Source organism: Hipposideros armiger, unplaced genomic scaffold, assembly GCF_001890085.2.
Source record: "Hipposideros armiger isolate ML-2016 unplaced genomic scaffold, ASM189008v1 scaffold_186, whole genome shotgun sequence".
Lineage (NCBI taxonomy): Eukaryota > Metazoa > Chordata > Mammalia > Chiroptera > Hipposideridae > Hipposideros > Hipposideros armiger.
Genome location: NW_017731536.1, coordinates 2,653,704 through 2,673,829, shown reverse-complemented (window position 1 = coordinate 2,673,829; position 20,126 = coordinate 2,653,704). Strand labels below are relative to the sequence as shown.

The window sequence follows — 20,126 nt, the reverse complement described above, 5'->3', positions numbered from 1 at the left end:
CTGGCACCACCACTGGCTGGCACCGGGGGCCATTGTCACGTAGTACCCAGCCTCTGACTGCTGGCTTGTGCATTCTGCGTGAGCCTTCCTAGGATATTGCTTGGAACCCTAAAGAGAAACATATTTTCACACAACCTTTCCAGTCTTCGGCTCATTATAATCTTTACCTTCCCATTCTCACTGCAGGGAGACGTTTTGTCCAGGAAAGGGAATCAAAATTATTTACCCAAAGCACTTGAACAATTTGCCTGTTTAGCTGCTCGGCACTTTGCGGGAGCCGTGCAGCTTGGCACTGAGCTGTTACGAAGATGCGCCACGAACAGGATCCTACACAATCCTTTTAGAATTGAAAACCAAAGAGAATGTTATCACTGTGGATTAGAAAGAGCTCTTAACCCTCTGTACTCTGAATCTGTCTCTCATTAACATCGCCACCTTTGAAGACAGACAGCAGTCACATATTAGTGATTAGTTATTTATGAAAGTATTACATACTACTAGAACTGGGAAGCTCCTAGCAAAATTTGGACTCCTGGATTGTCTTGAAGCACCGTTTTTCACCACCCTTCCTTTCCCCTGTTTTTTCCTGCTGACCGTCTTCACTTTGTTTTCAGGCTCCATGCAGATGGCTCCTAGCCTCTGTCTGTGTCTTAGGGCCAGCTTAGCCAACAGCCCGAAACAGATTTCTTGATAGATCTCTGGCACACTTTAGCCTTGAGGCCTGAAATAAGTCATTGTTATTGTCGGCCTCAGTTTCTCCATGTGCCAGATGAGGGGCCGCCTTAGACAGGTGTCTGAATCTGTCCAGCTCCAGTCTGCTGGCGTGCCTTTGCAATTCCACTGTCTCACTCCTTCCAGTTCCCGAGGACCTTTACTCCCACATATGGCTCCTTCTCCAAAATTGAAATTCTTTTTATCTCTGGTCATTCTTTCCCTTCTGCCTTCCTGAATCTTAGAGTATTTGGGGCCCAAGAATTTGCATTTCTAACAGGCACCTACCCAGGTGATACAGATGTTCCTGGTCTGTGGGTCATTTCTCTAACATGACTTTCAGATGGGAGAGGGGATGGTGTAGTTTGTTGGAGAAAATGTCACACACACACACACACACACACACACACACACACACACACATACACATATCACCATCATCTCTACTACCCAGTCATTTTAATAAACTTGACTACCTCTCTCACCTCCTTCACTACGTCTGCCCCCTCCCTAATGCCTGAAGAATCCAGAAAAAATAAAGTACAATTCAAACTCTGACCCCATTCTACTTTTAGGACCCCAGCCCTCCCACCTACCCCTGTGTTCCTTTGCCTGCCTTGTGGCGCCCTGCCCACCCCTGAACCCACCCTTCATTCCCGCCTTGCTTGTCCTCACCCTTTCTCCACCATCTCACCGCCTACGTCCCACCACCTCCATGAAGACTGTCCCAGACATGATGGATTTATTGACCTCTTCCTGCTGGAAACTCTCCAGAACTTCACTCTCTGTGTCAGTCTTCTTGGTTTTTAACAATGGGATGCCATTTAAATGTTTAGTTGGTGCGTGTATATTTTGTCTCCTCACCAGATTTTCAGCTCCTTAAGTGTAGGAACTTTGCTTCATGCTTGCCATGCCCCACGGTGTTTTCCACGTAATAGATAGGTCAGTTGATTAAGATGGAGTGAGAACAGAGGAGGAGGAAGTATGGTGCGTGTGTACTGTATTGTGTGAAGCCATGGTGTCCTTGAGACGATATAGTACATAAAGGAAATATGGGCTTTGGTTCTCTCCTGTACTCATGTGTGTGTTGAAATTTTTAAATCTGAAATTTTCACAATTAAAACTTTTGAAAGTTTGAGCCTCAACCACTTTTTTGAACTATGAAATAAAATGTATCCCACATTCCCTAGCTGAGGTATTTTACATATATCTCCTGGTTAGTGCTCCTGCGATTATAACATAGCAGGTATAAATTCTAAATTATATACACCTAGGATGGTCCAAATTAGAGGGATATTATACCATTCAATTATTTTAGCTTTATAGTTTAGTATGTAGTAGGGTAGGTTTCCCTTCATTATTTTTCTTTTCTGGTCCTGGTTTTCAGATCACATAACTTGGCTAGTGCTGGCGTTTTTCTCTCCCCGCACCCCATCGGTGCCCTACCCAGCACCACTTTGTGCTGTCTTTTCTTCTTCCTGTTCATGTTTTCCCTGAGAAACATTAGACAAACTGCTTTGATTAGTTCTTTTTGATGCATTCATTGCTTATCTCCTGTCTCCTGTTTTTAACCAATTGAATGTTTCACAATTGATATTTATTTTACAAATCAAAAGAACACACTAAGATCATATCTTACAATGTGATACATAACACCAAATCAAGTTTTTTAATTTTTTAACAATATATTTACTGACTTCAAGGGGATAAAAACACAACTAATTTATCAATAGCATTTTTTTTTTTTAATTTTCGGAAAGTGTCAACTGCTTTCCCAAAGAAAACAAGCCTGTGTTAAAGGAGTTTGGGGCTGAGGTAATGTGTATGTTCGCTATAGTAGAACAATTTCTTGAAAAAGCAAACTTTTTCACTAGTCACTCGTCCTTTAATAGGAATTCCAGTTAACTGATGTACTTTATGACTGTTAAGGATTTCTGTGGTTTTATTTGTGCCTTTGTGCCTTTTTAACAAGGTAGGAGTGATTATGTCGGGGTAGAGGGGTTCACTCCCTCCTAGGGCTGACATTCCATGATTTCTTAGAATTAAGGCTCAGGAAAGTTTTTCTAGGGGTTTTTCTAACTAACCTAGACCTGTGTTGTCGAAGTGGGGGGATCCCATCTACTAGGATGCTCTACCTCACATTTCTATGACTTTGGAGCTTCGCTGCCATGACCATCCCCGAGTGGAATTCAAGGCAGACTCATTTCAGGCTCTCCTCTTCTGCATAGTATTGTTAGAAATCATCTAGAACATTCTGCTTCTCCCTTTCCTCTGTCCTAATTCATTTTGTTAGTCCTAATGATTGTGAAGAAGTAAACAAGTCTCATTGTGTGTTGTTGTTTTTTTAAAGATTTTATTGGGGAATTGGGGAGGGGAACAGCCAAGTTGTTGTCCTTCAGTCTTAGTTGTGGAGGGCGCAGCTAGCTCAGCTCCAAGTCCAGTCACCATCCAGCCACCTGTCAGCAGCTCAGGGCAGCTCAGCTCAAGGTGCCGTGTTCAATCTTAGTTGCGGGCAGGCGTAGCCCACCATCCCATGCAGGAGTCAAACTGGCAACCTTGTTGTTAGGAGCACGTGCTCTCACCAGCTGAGCCATCCTGCCACCTGTTGGCAGCTCAGCGACAGCCCACTGGCCCATGTGGGAATTAAACCGGCGATCCTGTTGCTCAGAGCTCGCACTCTTAACCAACTGAGCCACTCGGCTGGCTCAACTCATTATGTGCTTTTTTTTTTTTTTTCCGTGGGGGAGTTGGGGGGGTGGGAACAGTGCTGGGGAATTGGGAGAAGGGGAACAGACGAGCTGCTGTCGTTTTGTTCTTCAGTCTAGCCATGGAGGACATTTCTTCACTGGCCCAAGTTGGCACCATCACTGTGCTCTTCCCTGGCCACTCACGCTGGCTGCTGGCTACACACGGTAGCCCATGGCAACCCACTGCCACAGGGGCTGCAGCCTACGCTGTCGCTGGCAACTCACGGCAGCCCACCTCCAGGCCGAGCTGCCGTCCAGCATCTTAGCTGTGGAGGGCAGCGTCACTGGCCCTCATATGTGGGATCCCAACCGGAGCCCTCCTGCATCCCAAGCCAGTTCTTAAGCATCGTGCCACTCGGCCGGCCCCTCGTTACGTGCTTTCAATTCATTGACAACACATGTTAGAATAAGCACAGAGCCAGGACTGTTGCATGTGACGGAAGTCACAGGTCTGGCTCACCCACTCATGGGTCATGCTTGGGTCACTGGGAAATACACCATAAGAAAAACTAAGACTGAACTTCAGGTTATAAAATGCCTGCCCTAAAGATCATGAGATTTAAGTAGGATATTCTCCAAATAGATTGAAAAAAATGTCACCAGCTTAGCAAGCACAAGGTTTTTCACGAAACACTTGGAATAGATTGTTCTTTCCATAAGCAGAAGAAAAACCCTCCTATGTAATGGATGCATGGCAATGTTGATTACAGAGCTGAGCATTAACTTCTTGCCAAGGGACAATTAAGGCATGACTTTAAGAATGGGTGATGCCCCTTGAAGGCTTGAAAAACTGTCAGGTTTGCTTATAACTTAAATCCTAAAAATGTTCAAAGAAGATAACTCTTAAGAAACTAAAGGCAACTTTTTGTCTCCACATTTGTCCTGGTTGGAGTTCTCTTTCTCTCTGTGACAAAGGCAGTGTGCTCACCTGATATAATCACCTGAGCTCTCCCTCAGTCAGTGGCCTACCCATCGGGGCCAGGGCGTCCCAGTGAAGCCTCTTGTCTGCCTCGTCCCCATGTCCTCTGCATGTCATCACCCACACGTAACTCCCAGCGTGAATCTGTCAGACACAGCAAAGACTCTTTTTTGGCCAGAGTCTGTCTAAAACATGATTCAGACTCTCTCCAAATCCATGACTCCCACCCTCCTAGGTCACATATTACTCTGAAAAAATATTAGCATAGAGAAAGGTTATCACAGATACAGTAATTATGGCTCAACTGTTACATTTGGAAGCCACACGCTCCCCCCTTTTTAAACCATATTGACGTCTTGACGAGTGAAAAGTAATGGACTCATTAAAAATGGAACTTGTCTCAGTTTACATAGTATGCATCAATCTAGTCCGTGACTATCTAGAGCTTGTACTGTTAATGAGTTCACTTCGTTTTCCATAATTAGGTATGTATTAAAGTATAACATATGGCAGTGACCATCTCTATCAACATTATCCATCTCCATGAGCCCGATTTTCCTAGTTAAGTGAGAATATGACAGTAGTGGGATAGTGGTAAGCAAGGAGAGCAGGCAATTTGACAAGTAAATTAATCTATTAGATTGGAAGTATTGTCCCCCAAATCCCAATTTGTCAGCTCATTTGCCTCTCAAAGTGATATGGGCTTAATTTGGCTCGTTTTGTCCCAAATAAATTTGGGCAATCATTCCACCAACTCCCCTGGTATGCAGGAATCAGTTGCCCAAACCCTTACTGTTTTCCCCCAACTCTGAGTTCTTCCACAACAACAATTTTTATTTACCCCTTTGTGCATTTATTTATTCATTTATTCACAGCAAATACCTCGTAAGCTGCTGGCAATTTTCTAAATAAACATTGACACATCAGTAGAAAAAAACAAAGCCCTGCCCTCGTGGAGCTTACATTCTCCTTAGGATTCTATTTCACAGTAATGCGCTTATTTTCCGGGCTCTCACTCTCTTGTGTATCCGGGTGCTGTCCAGGATGATGGGCCCACTGCAGAAAGCCAAGCAATTCCAATCATTTTCGGCAACCCTTCTGGTCCCACTTTCCACAAAAGTAGTTCTGCCAGTAAATTCTCTACTTTTGCTCTTTGTCTTCCACCTTGGAATCCAGTATCCTCCTCCCAGTCTCCCAGTTGGAATTGATTTGCCTCCAAAACATATACTTTGACTCAACAATGCAGTTCAGTCTTGAGGAGTTTACACGTTTGGCAACTTCAGCTGCCACCTCGAAGCTAATGACTTTTAAATTATACATATCTACCCACAACCCATTCTCTCAACTCTAGACTCGCCAAATGAACAGACTCCTTATCCTGGCCCCCTCCCTGTCTCCACCCTCTGTCTTTCCAACGTCACCCCCTGTTGCCAGCCTCCCAGCTTGCGCGTTGGCCCCACCTACTAGCCAGGCCCAGAAGTGTGCCCTTGGCCTCGCTGTTTGCTCACAAGGGTCTTCACGTGCAATGCCAGCTCTCTCCTTGCCGTCAGCCCTGTTCCTACAGGTCGGAACCCATCTGCCGAGGCCTTTCTCAAACTTCCCCTGTCCTCACTTCCTTCTTCCTTCTTCTCCGTGCCGCCCCAGCAGCCCCCAGAAAAGAGAGAGAAATTTCAAACTGAAGACACCCTCCTTCCCAGGCTTCCCCTTAACCTGGATCTGTGAGAGAAGGGTCTAACCGGAACATTTGCTCCTGCTTCCAACTCAAGTAGGCTTCAGATTTTGGGCTCATGACGTGATGGTAACTATGGAGAGCTCATCACAAGTGTAGGCTCAGCCTTGTATTGTATCTGTCTGCATTTCCTAAGACTTTTTTGCCACCAGTCACAGAAGCTGTTAGTATCATTTGTAGACATTCAGGTGGCAAAACAGTATCCTGAGTAAGAGGTTGTTTGTCCCCTGGCCTGAACTTCGAGGATAGGTGTCTGCTCACTTTGTAACTCTCTTCTTGGGTCGTAACTTAACTTCCCAGAGAGCCACCCTAACGCCCCCTGCCTGGCCAGCCAGAGTGCTTTTAGAGATGCAATGTCTCGTGACTGTTCTTAGCCACCCTCATTGTGGGCTTCTTCATGTTAGCTTTGTATTTCTTTCTTTTCTTTTTTTTTTTTTTAAGGTTTTATTGAGGGATTGGGGGAGGGGAACAGCATTGGGGAATCGGGGAAGAGGAACAGACAAGTTGCTGTCCTTTTGTTCTTCAGTCTAGTTGTGGAGGACGTCGCTTCACTGGCCCATCTTGGTATTATCATTGCGCTCTTCCCAGGTGAGGCAGTCGCTCGCCGGCCATTGGACAGCAGCTCACGGTGGCTCAAGGCCACTCACGCCGGCTGCCAGCAACTCATGGTAGCTCATGGCAGCTTCACTGCAGCAGGGGCTGCAGCCTACACCATCGCCAGCGACTCACGGCAGCCCAGCTCCAGGTCAAGCGGTTGTTCACCATCTTAGCTGTAGAGGGCAGTGTCACTGGCTCTCATGTGGGATATGAACCGGGCTCTGCTGCTCAGAGCTGGTGTCCGAAGCCAACGCCTAACCAACACACCACTTGGCCAGCCCTAGCTTTGTATTTCTTAATTCGTAACTTTTAATAAGTGACCTTTTGTAATTTTCTATATTTTGAATTTAGTTTTTTATTAATTTTGAAATTAATCCACATAAAATAGAATTACTCCATATTCGGTGTTACTATTATTCATAGAGCAGTGGTTACCTTTTTTTTTTTTATTGTGGTTAAGTAATAATATTTGATGCATTTGTCACTCATTCCATTACACATAGAAAAGCCTGCAGTTCAGGCTTGTTCAGACCATAAATTAGCTGAATTGATACATGGATGTTTCCAGATTTGTCAGTTCATTAATTTCTCCTAGAGTTTGTTGTCTGAGCCCAGGTAAAATCTTCCGACCTCAGTGCTAACCAGCTCTACCTGGGAGAGAGCCCTTCCATCATGCTTCCCACTGTCCTTACTCCTCCTCCTAAGTTGCACCCCGTTGGAGGAGCAGGGGCTCCTCCTCTCCTCCGCAGCTCAAGCACAAGACCTCGTATACAGTTGGTGCTCACCAATGTTTAGTTAAAGGATCCGTCTCTGAAGGACCCAGTGTTACACAGCAATAGTATATGAGGGAGGGAATGGCAGGGAAACTGGATAATCATCCCCAAATCAGCCTTAGATAAAATAAAAAATGCATACATATGTGTAAATGCTTACCTTGCTATCTTATGACAGGATCTTGCAACCAGTTTACTTTTCATCTGCACAGAGCCTAACCCGCACCATCTGCCTATGGTGACGGGCTGCCTCACTACCGACCATCGCCAGTCACTCGTCTGTTTCGAGGCTTAATGTGGTCTTTTAAAGAATTTTTTTTAATGTGTTATGTAGATACTTGATTTTAAATTGCACTAAACTTTCTGGAGCCATGCCAGGTGCTTGCTAGAATTTCTGATGCTATCTATATATAATCTTTAGGTGGAAGGGGGAAAACGCCATTGACTTTTGTGGTAATAAAATTATTGCAGTTGAGCCCTACATCTGTTCACTGAACTTCCTGTGGGTTTTCACCAGATCACATGACTGACAGCAGAGACCGTCTTTAAAGCTTTTGGTCTGCTTGTTATACCCGAGTCGCAACCACCAAATCAGACCTTTGCTTTGTCTCTGGGCTGGGCGTCCGGATGTCCCACTGTGGTGGGTTGATTCACTGGAGCTGATAAAAACATTCCAGCCAAACTTGAGAGTCTAGCATTACCTCTGGCTCCAAAAATCAAAACAACAAGATTGTTGTAAGTAGCTTTGGATGGAGACCAAGCTCCACGCCTGAGAGATGGGTTTTCTCTCCTTGTTGAGCAGTCACAGGACAACTGTCTTGGACAGAGAGGGGCGAAAGCCTGGGCCTTGAGTGACCAGTACCCTTCCCCCTGCTAGCCCATTTCAGATGAATTCTTGCCGTAACTATCAAATTAAAGAAGCCCGCCTTCCCCCCGAGTCCCCTCCTCCTCTTTCCCAGAGCTTTAGGGGTCCTTAAACACATCCACCCGATAGCCACTGGCTGGAGCCCAAAATGGGGCTCAGAATTGCAGAGAAGATGGGCGAAGAGGACCTGGACAGAAGTCAGAACTGGGAAGGCCCAGGAAGGCCCGCGAGGCCTGCGCCCCGGGCAGCTGAGGGGACTTTGTTGGCTGAGTCAGAAGTGAAGACACTGTCAAGTGCGGAAGTTGGACTTCCCTCAGCCATCACAGGATGGCATTATTGTTCTCCACAGGCTTGAAAAGGAACATAGAGGAAACAGCAACTTTTTCTAGGTTGTTGCTCTGACATTCAGACTATGACATTTCTTGGACTGAATCCTGACAAAATGTGTCCCCAGTGTCATTAGTGCTAAATAAAACCTTTTGTCTTTCTTTTCCTTAGGTCTCAGACTTCTATGGCATATTAGAGGAGCACATATTTTTAAGAACATCTATTTAAATCTCAAGCCACGTTGGCTCCTTCTCTAGATCTGGTAGATTTGGGGGGGGGGGCAGGGCGGTCAAATTAATGCACTTGGGCACAGCTAGTTATGCAGAGGCTGCATTCACACTCAGTTAGCTTGACTGAATAGTGTTTTCAAAACTCTTTTATGATTTATGCCTATTATTCATTTTACCCTTTTAAAATGTTCCCAGTACTCTTAAAAACAACTCACTGCAGGAAAAAGGAAGCTCTTTACCTTGTGCTTTCAAATTAACTTTGTATAGCCAAGTCCTAGACAACATGCTCTTGTTTTTCTTGCTGTTTATGCTTTCTCCCCCTTTCTGAACCTTTTAAGCACTGGTGAAAAGTTCCAAGCAAATAACCCAAGAAATACAATACTGTCTCGCAGCTGACTTGCTCTCTTGAGGAGAAAGGAGCCGGTAGTGTATGTAGCTTCAGGGGCGCGTGTGTGTGCCATCTGCAGTGTTCACGTTTCGTCAGTAGTAGAGATGAGTTCCCGCTTACTCTGCTTCCCTGTGTCCAGCGGTGCACACTCTGGAGATAGCAACTTAGGCGCCCAGTCTGTGGAAGGGGTCGGGCCTAGAACCTCAACCCACTTAGCTGTGAGCTCTCGGGCCAGTGGGCAGGTCAGCCACAGCCTCGTGTTTGTCTGGGTTTTAAGCAATTGGACTCTTGGACTTTAAAGCTATCTAGTGTCAGCCCACAGGACAGCTGAGGAACTTTCAGGTATTTACCGTCCTCTGAGACTGCCACCTGGTGAAGCTTGGTTAAGTAGAAAGCAGCAAATGCTTAACGTCAGGGTTGCAGCTGAACCCAGGCCCAGCCCATTCAACCTTTTCTCCAGGTCAACCCAAGGGAGCTTGGGAGGCATGGCAGAGAATACACATGCATAGTGTATTACTGGGGTCAGCTCGTAAAACCACCCCAGTCACAGTCGGAAGGAGCGCAGAGTCCATCATTTTACACAAGATGAGAAAACGGAGCCTGGGAGAAACGCTGTGACTTGGCCCGAGCTGCCCAGCTTGCCAATAGCTGAGCCAGGACCGAAGCGAGGCCTCCTGCCCCCCAGCCCGGGGCCGCCTGGACTCCAGAGCTGGAGCAGGGACCTGGACATCAAGCCTATCCCTTCTCGGGGAGGAAACTCAAGCTCTGACGTAGTGGTCAGGGGACACTTAGGAAATGTGTGAAGCTTGTTATCATTACTGGAAAGACGTGGAAACCTAGCGTCAGCTACCTAGTGAGTCTGGGGCGGCCACAGTGAGGTGTGAGTTTGTTCAGCCTCTGGCCCCGCTGCCCACCAGCTCTGCCCTCCTTGGCGTGTTTTTACCCCCCTGAACCTTGGGCTTCTTATCCATGTGGTAGAGTTAAGAATGCCAAGGTCACAGGGTTATTGTGAGACCCAAAGTCACACACTCATTCATTTATTATGACTCGTCATTCAACAGACACTTCTTAAGTGTCAGTAGTCTGCCAGATGCTCGTAACAGTCCTTCCTTCTTGGAGCCTGTGGTCTAGTGGGGGAGACAAATGGCACATAAGCAAACAAAAAAGATAAGCACCGACTATTAGAAAGGGAACAAACCAATGCCTCCGCCACTGCAGCCCGTGAGCTCAGGTTTGAGGACACACCCCTGGCTCCGTCCTGGATGTTGTGAACATGCACATGCTCATACAGGAAGGCTGGGAACACCTAGGTCATGTTCCTAATGTCAGATATGTCTTAGAAATGACACTCCTGTCCTCGTCACCATAGCCATAAACCCACCTCAGGGCCATCCCCCTTCCAGCTGAGTCAGGAGTACCAACGTCTCAGGTTATCATACAGATCTGAAGTCATGCACTCACTTTACTCCTCATTCAGCAAATGGTACTCTGAGACAGAGAAAGAAGGCAGTTCTTCAGAACCTGCCTCTCGGTGACATAGCTTTGTTCTTTCAAAATGTTTCTGAAGATGAGTCTGTCACTTTAAGCCTTTGTCAGCATTTGTTCCTGGGTTTTTATGCGGGGAGTCCCAGGTCCTTTATGTTTCTGTTATTACGAGTCAGGAAACAGGGTTGCCAAGTAAGGGGTGTCCATTTCAGTGGCATAAGAGAAATGGGCTCAGGACCAGGCCGGTCGTGATATTTCTAGTCTTTAGATTTGACCACTAAAACTTATAAATCAGGAGCATAACTTACATTGGTTTATCATTTTAATGTCAATAATAATAGCCAGCATTTATGGAGCACTCACTCTGTTAGGCGCTGTAGAAAGCACTTGTACTCAGCTTGTCTCATTTGAGTGTCACCTCCCTGTGAAATAGGACAGGGTCAATGCAAAATCTCAGAGTAGAGTGAACTTTATCTTCTAGAAGCCTGAGTCTGAGTAAGGATACGAGACTTGTCCCAAGTCACTTGGGTGATAAGGACTGGACTTCGAGCTCCTAACTGCTGGGATTGTGTGCGTCTTAGTCACAGCTGTATTTTTGGCACTGTGCCTCCTATACAGTAGGCCCTCAGTAAATATGTACTGAATGGATGAGAAAAGAGGGGGCTAAAACTCCGATTTCTCTATTTGCCTTTCAGGTGCTTTTCCTAGTGACTTGAAAGATTAAATGAGTAACTATATGTAAAGCGTTTGCACATGACAGCCACATAGTATGTAATCGGTCAGTCACGTTAGCTATATTCTCAGAATTGATTATTAACGACTTTATGGAGAATTTCTACAGAAATTGTCATTGATCAGTGTGGGAAAAAACTTCATAATAAAATACATGTCTGCTATAAAGTTTATACTACTTTATACTATTTGTATGTACTGTTATATACTATATACTGGACGTTCTTGCCACTCCGGGTATTGCCCTAAGTTGAGATTTTCTTTACTACATTTATTCACTCCGGAGTGAGATGGCTTATTGTTTTGACATAAACTTGAGCCAGAATGAAAACGAGGCATTTTCAGCTCTGTTTTGATCAGGTGGTGGGAGGGACAGTCATGGAGGTGCCAGGTGCTTTTCTTGGTGACTTTTTCCTAGATCTGCCTGTGCATGATGGAAGGGCAGTCTTTGACTCATTCCTCTTTCTAACTGAATGGTCATCAGAAATTCCCCCAAACCATGAGGGCAGATAAACTTAGTGCCAGCCCATCGAACAGCTCTTGCTTAAGTTTCTTTAATTCGGTTGGAAGGAATTCTTACAAAAGCAGCTTGTCATCTCATTTTATGTCCCATCCGCCCTCCTTAGAGATACAGAAAGCAGTCTTGTGTAAGTTGCCTCACATCCTTTCCTAAGACCTTCATAGGAAAACCCCCAAATATGTCACGAGGTTTCACATCTTTTAGTCATTTTATTCCTAACAAGAGCACATCTTATTGGCTACGTTACCACATAGAAATGTAGGATGTTACTATTCCCACTGAAAGAGGCAATGTGAAGGCTCTGCCCTTTTAATCCATCACCTCTGCTGTCCCCTCCGGCCCCCACACTTCTCTCCAAGTCATTGTGAGAGGTTTTTTGAAGTTTGAGGCCATTCTAAGCACTAGGACTCCTATCCTCATTAGGGGGGCACATCTCTTCAAACGCAGTTCCCCATTCTTTCTTGGTCTGGTAGTTTTTTTTAAGGACCAGGAGTGTGCTGGGTTCTGTGCTATACAGTGAAGGCGCACAGAGCTGACCCCAGGGGAGCCTGTGGGGAGAATCGAATTCAAGGACTAAGCACTAGGGTGGCTGAGACTGTGGGTCGCTGTGCAAACTGAATTTCCCATCCAGTCAGACCTAGGTATTACCCTGGATTCCACCCCACAGGCTGTGTGGGGCATATAGGGCAGGAGGAAGCGTGGAGGGGTAGGTAATCCTGGAGCTTGGGCCACTTGTAAGACCCATTTGTGTATATTCCGTATTTACACAACACTCTGGGTGGGAGCCAGGGGACAAAGTTGGTTTTCATTAAAGCCATGCAGATGGGGACTGTGCTGTCTGTGGTATGCTGAAGTAATATACGTGACCCGAGTGCCCTCCTTTTCAGGAATTCCTGTATACTTTTTCATGATTTAACTCAAAACTCACCTTGCCACAAAGCACTTCCTGCTTAACTCTGTCCCTCTCACTGCTGTGGAACTCTGAGGATCCAGCACTTGGATGTTTAGACTTAATCACTATAAATGTTATTTTTAAAGTCCTGGGTGTGTGTGTGTGTGTGTGTGTGTGTGTGTGTGCGCGCGCGCGCGCGCATCAGTGGTGCTCCTACCCACCCACCCACCCTTTCCTTTTAATATCTTTTAAATTCACCCGACTAGTGTAGTATCATCCTAGTTCAAGCCTGCTTGCCTCCCATTTGGATCCGTCCCTGCCCCTGCCAGGTGTCCCCCAGTTCTCCACACTGATCAGAGTGGTCCCTGCACAGAGCACTCTTGTCAGGCCCCCTTCTCAGACCCTTCAGAGGCAGCCGGGACCTTAGCATGGGGGCCAGGACTCTTCGCGTGGCTCCTGTGTCCCCCAGTGCGCCCATGTCTGGGCCCTGCTCTCTAGTGCTCACCTGCCCCGCCCTCTCCTGTGCCTTCCAGCCCCTCCTGCCTCACACACTCACACACACACTCACACACACACACACACACACACGCACACACGCCTCCCCGCCGTGCTGATCCCTCAGGAGAAACAATCTTCCCTCTCCGCCTGGCGGCCCCTCCACCACCCTCGGCCCCTGGAGCCTCCGGTCCCTCCGTTTCTCACTTCTCTGCCGTCACTGTGTTGTGTTGCCGCCTCTCTCTCTCCACGAGAACACCCCTTCTGTGCGGGCAGGCAGTGTGTGTGGCTGCTGCACCCTGTATCCCTGGGTCCTGGCACACACGGTGCCTGCCTGGCACAGAGCAGCAGACGCTCAACCAATATAATGAATGACAATGACTCACATAAAAAGGATTGAAGAAGATAATATCCGTAAAGCGTTTACTACTGTGCCTGGGGCATTGTTGGTCCTCAGGACATGGTTGATTGTTTCATTGATATATTCGTTTATTAAATTATTTATTAAGTGCCTGGCCAGTGTCTGTGGGCATACAGCAGCAAACAAAACGGGTAAAATCCCTGCCCTCATGGACCATGCGTGCTGGGTGTGTTCTCTCTCTCAGCCCTCTCTCTCTCCACCTCCTGCTGTACCCCCCCCACCCCCACCCTACTTTGGACATCTTTGCCGTCTTCTCCCTGCCCCACCTGGGACAAGCGCCACCAAACTGCAGCCACTCCTGCCAGAGTCACCTTGGCAAGGGAAGAGGCCCGAGAGCTTTTAGTGGATTCCAGCAGCCTCGGAGGCTGCTGACAGGGGCATCGCCTCCTCTGCTGGAATAAATAGATCAGGAGTAAAAACAGAAAAGCAAAAGCCCAAAGCCTGGAGAAGCAAGCGCCCCACTGAAAGTGCCGCTCAGGACTGCCCGTGTTCTCACCTGTCAGCGGGGGCTGCACCGGGCAGGCCAGGTCACCGGGCAGTGTTTGTAGAGCAGGACTTCAGAGTGTCCTGCGCCTCAGGGAGGAATCGCCTCAGCCTCCCTCTCTGCAAAGCCAAAGCCACCACCACCGGCCTCTGAGGAGAAGGTGGCGAGGCTCAGCTGTGCAGAGCAGCCGCCGCCCCAGATGACCAGCCTTCCTCCATGGACTCATGTCTGCCTCCGCAGGTCAAGGTTTAGGAATTGTGAGGCCAGGTCCTCCTCTCCGAGGTGACTCAGCCCTGAAAGCAAAGCCTCCAGAAGCAGCAGGCTCCTCGTTGTGCAGTAGATGGTCGTTGCTTGAACGCCGTGTGCTCCCCACTCAGGGTCCATTTCCCAGTCTGGTGTTCCCATCCCACCCTTCCTCTGCTTGGGTCCCTGCTGCTCTCTGCAAACTGGCATTCGCTAACTGGCACTGAGGGGCCTCTCTGCCCCTCCTGCAGGAAATGTCCATGTTCTCAACGGTCATGTGAAGCCGGTCTTGTAAAGCTCCGGAGCTCTCAGGCCCTGTGACCAGCTGGGGAAGGCAGGCTTCCTGCACACCAGACCACTGCTTACAAACTACTACTGCTTTTGCTTTTCCCTAAAACGATTCTTGTTTTCATTGCAGAAATTTCCAGAATTGAAATTCAAATACGTGGAAGAAGAGCAGCCCGAGGAGTTTTTTATCCCCTATGTCTGGTCTCTGGTCTACAACTCGGCCGTGGGCCTGTACTGGAACCCACAGGACATCCAGCTCTTCACCATGGATTCCGACTGAAGGCGGCCCCAGCTCCCACCCTGACCCCCTCCAGCCAAGCAGTCCTCATAGTTACTTTTTTCTGGAGAACAGTAGACAGATTGCCTGGTATGTCTTCTAGTAAAGAGGATCACACAGGCATGTTTCCCTTGCGCACTTGGATTTGGAGAAGTGATGCCCATCGGCAGTAGATCACTCAGCTTAGATTGCAGTGCAAAAAGTGGGGGAATACACAACAATAATAAATATAAATCCTGCTATTCCACATGCAATTTTATTTCTAAACCAAAATCTAGAGCTTTTCCAGGAACCTGATGCCTTAGGCATATAACACTTACCAATATGTATTTTTTTATTTTGCATGTTCAAGATTTTTGGTGTGTGTGTGTGTGTGTGTGTGTGTGTGTGTTCCTTTCAACATTAAAAAATATCAATATGAAAAGATGACAGGATAGGAATTAATAAGGAAATGAAACCGTGTGTGTGGCAGGGCTGCTTTTCAGAGGGCCCGGGATTTAATAAACATGGTGAGCAGGCAATTGGCTGTGAGCCGTCAGATCCTCTGCAACTTGCCCTCAAAGAAAGAAATGGCTCCTTCTCGTGAAGCCCAGATTAGTTTTCTGTGGATTTGGCCTCTGAGCTGTAGCTGAATTAAATTGGAGTCTTGTACAAATTAGGTTAATCTATCTGAATTAATTATTGAGAAAAGAAAAGCTTCATTTCAAAAGCAATCTTTTTTCTTCAACCAGACTAATAGGAGAAGAAAGAGATCAATTTGATTAATACGGTATTCCCCATGAGATGAAAAACATGTTTTTCTCTTCATTTCTGACTTTGTTTGAACTCTTACGGGCCTAAGCGATCCGTGTTTGGTCCCTGAGCTGGAGGGAGGGGCTTCTCTGAGGGAAAGGCCAGAGAGCGCTCCGCAGAGCAGCAGCATTGGGGGCCAAGCAGGACAATCCTGTCAAGTCCCCCTCCACGTCCATGGTCGCCCTGTCACAGCCTAGATGAGGAGCCTGTTTCATTCAAAAAGACCCAGAAAGTGTTTGATTTTCTGCATAGAAGCGCACAACCCCACAGGAGACCAAGCACCCTCCTTCAGCCAGCTGCCATCTAATCCAGGACAAGGTTCAAGGACCAGCTTCTCTCCTGTCGCTGTGTCCCCCACTGGAGGCCTGAGTCATGTTGCCCCGTCTCTGTCTCTTGAGGAGCCGGGAGGAGCCATCTTCAGTCACACCACTCTCTGGAAAAGGGTAAAAATGCTGCCCGTCGACCAGTGCACACCTGTGTGCTTTCTGCCCGAAAAAGCCTGGGCTGCTCCATCCTTCAGCAGGGTGTTGAGGTCAGCCGGTGGTTTCATTATCCTCTCCGAGACCAGTGTTGACACCAGAGCTCCCTGGGGCTGGCGATGCAGGGCCGTTGCTGGCGGGGACCCGGGAGGCCCGTGCAGCTCACCTGCTGCCTCCACACGGCTCGTCTGTTCAGGCCTCTTCCCTGTCCCCATGAGTGGCTGGAACGCTTGTATTTAACGTCACCCGGACAGGGCCTCAGGCCAGCACATGAGGCATGATAACGGCTTCTGCTGAGCCCAGCTTGAAGGCGAGATTGAAGACGGAAGGGCCAGTCCTCACAGTCAGAAGGGGGACGTGGTATGATTATCATCTTGGGTAGCAATTATTTTTATTTCTTAGGTGGGGAAATGCTATACAACTTTAATTTGTTTCCGAAGCTTTTTGATTTGCTTCCTTTCCTTTAAACCAAAACACGAAATTTTCAAAGGGTCTCGTGGGGCTACGCAGCCTCTGGTAGGACCACAAAACTGTCCTCAGAGGCTGCCATGGGATAGTCACTGGGCTGCAGGACCCTCAGTTCTTGTGACAGGAGGAAATAGGGTCCCCCAAAACTCAGTCACAGAGAGCAGACAACTAAGGAAGGCTTGATTGAGGAAACCCCAGTCTTGCCCAGATCACCTGGCTCACCAAGGTGCCCCCAAAGCCCCATTCCCAGCAGCCCCCTTTCCTGCCTTACCCCCTCCTTTTAACCACACAGCGGAAGTGCTCACTGACCTAAAAGCTCAGCTGGGGCTGCAGCCTGAGAAGCAACGTGTGTGTACATGCTCCCAGACACCACTGCATCACCATCTCGGCTCTACAAATCCACCAGGAGTTGCTTATTTTTGTGAAAGATTTATTACATGACAATAAATTTAAATGATATGCTTGAATTATGCTCACATTAATTTGCTTAGAAATTTTTTGTTGTTTTCCACAAAGTAAAAATGTGTAGAATGAGGCAATACAGGACCATCATTTGTTGGGAAAGAATTAACATCTGATTTTACCCAAGATACAAAGCTGTTATTGCAGTGTGTCAGCTCCTCAACAAAGGGTCCTGCCACAATATTTATTTCTAAAAGAATTGCCCCTTTCAATAGCACCTTCCCTGCCAAGAGTTCAAGGCACTGTGCAGAAAAGCTTCAAAATTCCCAGTCACCCATTGAGGCCAGTGTCATAGGATCTGTGAACAACAGCCTTGCAACGCTGGCATCACAAGACGGCCACCATTCAGCGGTGCAGACAGAAGCGAGATTATGGAGCAGCTCAAGGACAAAGACAGAGAAAGGAAAGGAAAGAAGGTACCGGAAGGTGAAGCATATAAAGTACACTGCACACACAGTCCTCTCCTTAGGAAGGAACTCGTGGGGGCTGGAAAAGTGGAAGGTGGAGAGGAAAGGACAGGCCCAGCATCAGTCAGAACACAGCCACTTCCTCAAGCTTGCTTGAGTGCGCCCACAAGAGACGTTTAGTGAGGGAAAGCTTGTAGGCCCTGAATTTCTTAATTCCTCCTTCTTTAGGCAACATGGCGTCCTTCAGGTTCTGGGGAGCCAGGGATTTGCCTCTGGCATTACAGCCTTCTGCATAACTGAGTCACTCTGTGTTCCTTTCTAGTGTCATAAATTAGAGTAGTGGGTACTTACTGATCCTTTATAGGCTTGGGTTTGCAAGGTCAACCCTTTGGGTCTTAATTTCCTCCTAGGCAGTATGCCTGCAGTTTTCAGTAGCTGCCATTTGATATTAGGGACTGATCCTTGGGCTTTCTGACGCCAATTCAGGGCTATTCCAGGGTCCTACATCGCCTCCAGGAGTCAAGGAGGTCAGGGTTTCTATTTTCTGACGAAGAGCCAAGCTTCCCCTGAATATGAAAAGATAGGGGAGTGGCGGTGGGGGGGGGGGGGGGTTTCTAGCACACAATCCACAGCGAATAATTCATCTTTATTTTTTTAGGAACTCAAAGCATACAATTGAACCTCAGGGTATATCCATTTAGGGTCCCCCATCCAAAACAAGGGAGATTCTTCGGGAACCCCCACTGCCTTGAGTTCAGGTCACGTACGGTAACCCCTGCTCTCCTGACTTCACAAGGCTCTCAGAGTCCCAGCTCCTGAGCCCATGGAGTTCCAAAAGTCCCCCAGAAAAAAAAGCAGTCCCGTCCAAATGGCCAGGTAATACTTCGCCATCCTGTTGGCTTTGGGATGACTTCAAGATTTTTAAATATTTTGGCCAGATTCCCAAGTTGTCCTTCGCTGCAGGGTTGGTTTGGATCCCTAGTGCCCCAGGGCTATCAGTAGACTATCCTTCATGGATTCTGTGTCCCAGCTTCTGAAGCAGCTCAGGCCCTGAATGCGGATCGAGGTAAAACCAGGTTACCTCCAGGTGCCTAGCACCTACACATGCTCTCTGGAGGAAGCAAACTGTTACGGACTGAATATTTGTGTCTCCCCAAAATTCATATATTGAGCCCTAATCCCCACTGTGATGTTCTTAGAAGGTGCGGCCTTTGGGGGTGATTAGGTTTACATGAGGTCATGATGGTAGAGCCCCCATGATGAGACCAGTGCCCTTATAAGGAAAGACATGGAGAGATGACTCCACCATGTGAAGACATAGCAAGAAGACCACCATTTATAAGCCAGGAAGGGGGCTCTCACCAGGAACCAAATCACCCAGCACCTGGATCTTGGGCTTTTCAGCCTCCAGAGCTGAGAAATAAATGTCTGTTGTTTAAGCCACCCAGTCTATGGTATTTTATTAATAGCTACCCAAGCTAAGACAGGAGCATAACCCAAGGCCTCATTATTTCTACAATGTTACAATCAGAAATATACAGGTATAGGGCTGGCCGAGTGGCGTGTTGGTTAAGAACTGGCTTGAGACGCCAGAGGGCCCCGGTTCGGATCCCACATATGAGGGCCAGTGACACTGCCCTCCACAGCTAAGATGCTGAACAGCAGCTCAACCTGGAGCTGGGCTGCCGTGAGTCGCCGGCAGCGGTGTAGTCTGCAGTCCCTGCTGCAGTGGGTTGCCATAAGCTACCATGTGTAACCAGCAGCCGCAGTGAGTGAGCAGCCGTCCAGAAGCCGGCGACTGATCTGCCTCGCCCAGGAAGAGCGCAATGATGGTGCTAACTTGGCCCAGTGAAGCAACGTCTTCCACAACTAGACTGAAGAACAAAAGAACAGCAACTTGCCTGTTCCCCTTCCCCCAATTCCCCAGCACTGTTCCCATCCCCCCAATTCCCCAATAAAAAAAATCTAAAAAAAAAAAAAGAAATATACAGGTATATGAGAAGACCAGATAATATGAATTAAAGCCATAAGAGGAAGAAAAAAAAATACACAATAGAAACACGCATGGTGTCTCCAAATAGTCACGGAATTTGGACAGCTATGCTTTTTGTGTTCAAAGAAAAAAAAAATGTGTGGCCAAGAATTTCAGAGAATTAGAAACTATAAAAAAAAAAAGCTAGATAGAAATTAAAGAACTGAGACATACTATAACAAGAATTATAACAAGTGGGGCCGGCCAAGTGGCTCAGTTGGTTAAAAGTTGGCTTAAGAGCACAAGCTCTGAGCAACAGGGCCACTGGTTCGATTCCCACATAGGCCAGTGATACTGTGCCCCAGCTGAGCTGTTACTGAGATGCCAACAGGTGGCAGGATGGCTCAGCTGATCTAACAACAA

The 20,126-nt window shown here is 47.3% G+C and overlaps 1 protein-coding gene across 1 annotated transcript in view; it reads left to right on the top strand.

Moving 5' to 3' along the window:
• Positions 1–17,329, top strand: part of DYM (dymeclin) — a 296,439-nt gene extending 279,110 nt beyond the window's left edge. Inside the window, exon 17 of the mRNA XM_019652741.1 lies at positions 14,977–17,329. Within this exon, the coding sequence (XP_019508286.1) occupies positions 14,977–15,126 (150 nt within the window). The 3' untranslated portion in view covers positions 15,127–17,329. The remainder of the gene's footprint in view (positions 1–14,976) is intronic.
• Positions 17,330–20,126: the final 2,797 nt, after the last annotated feature.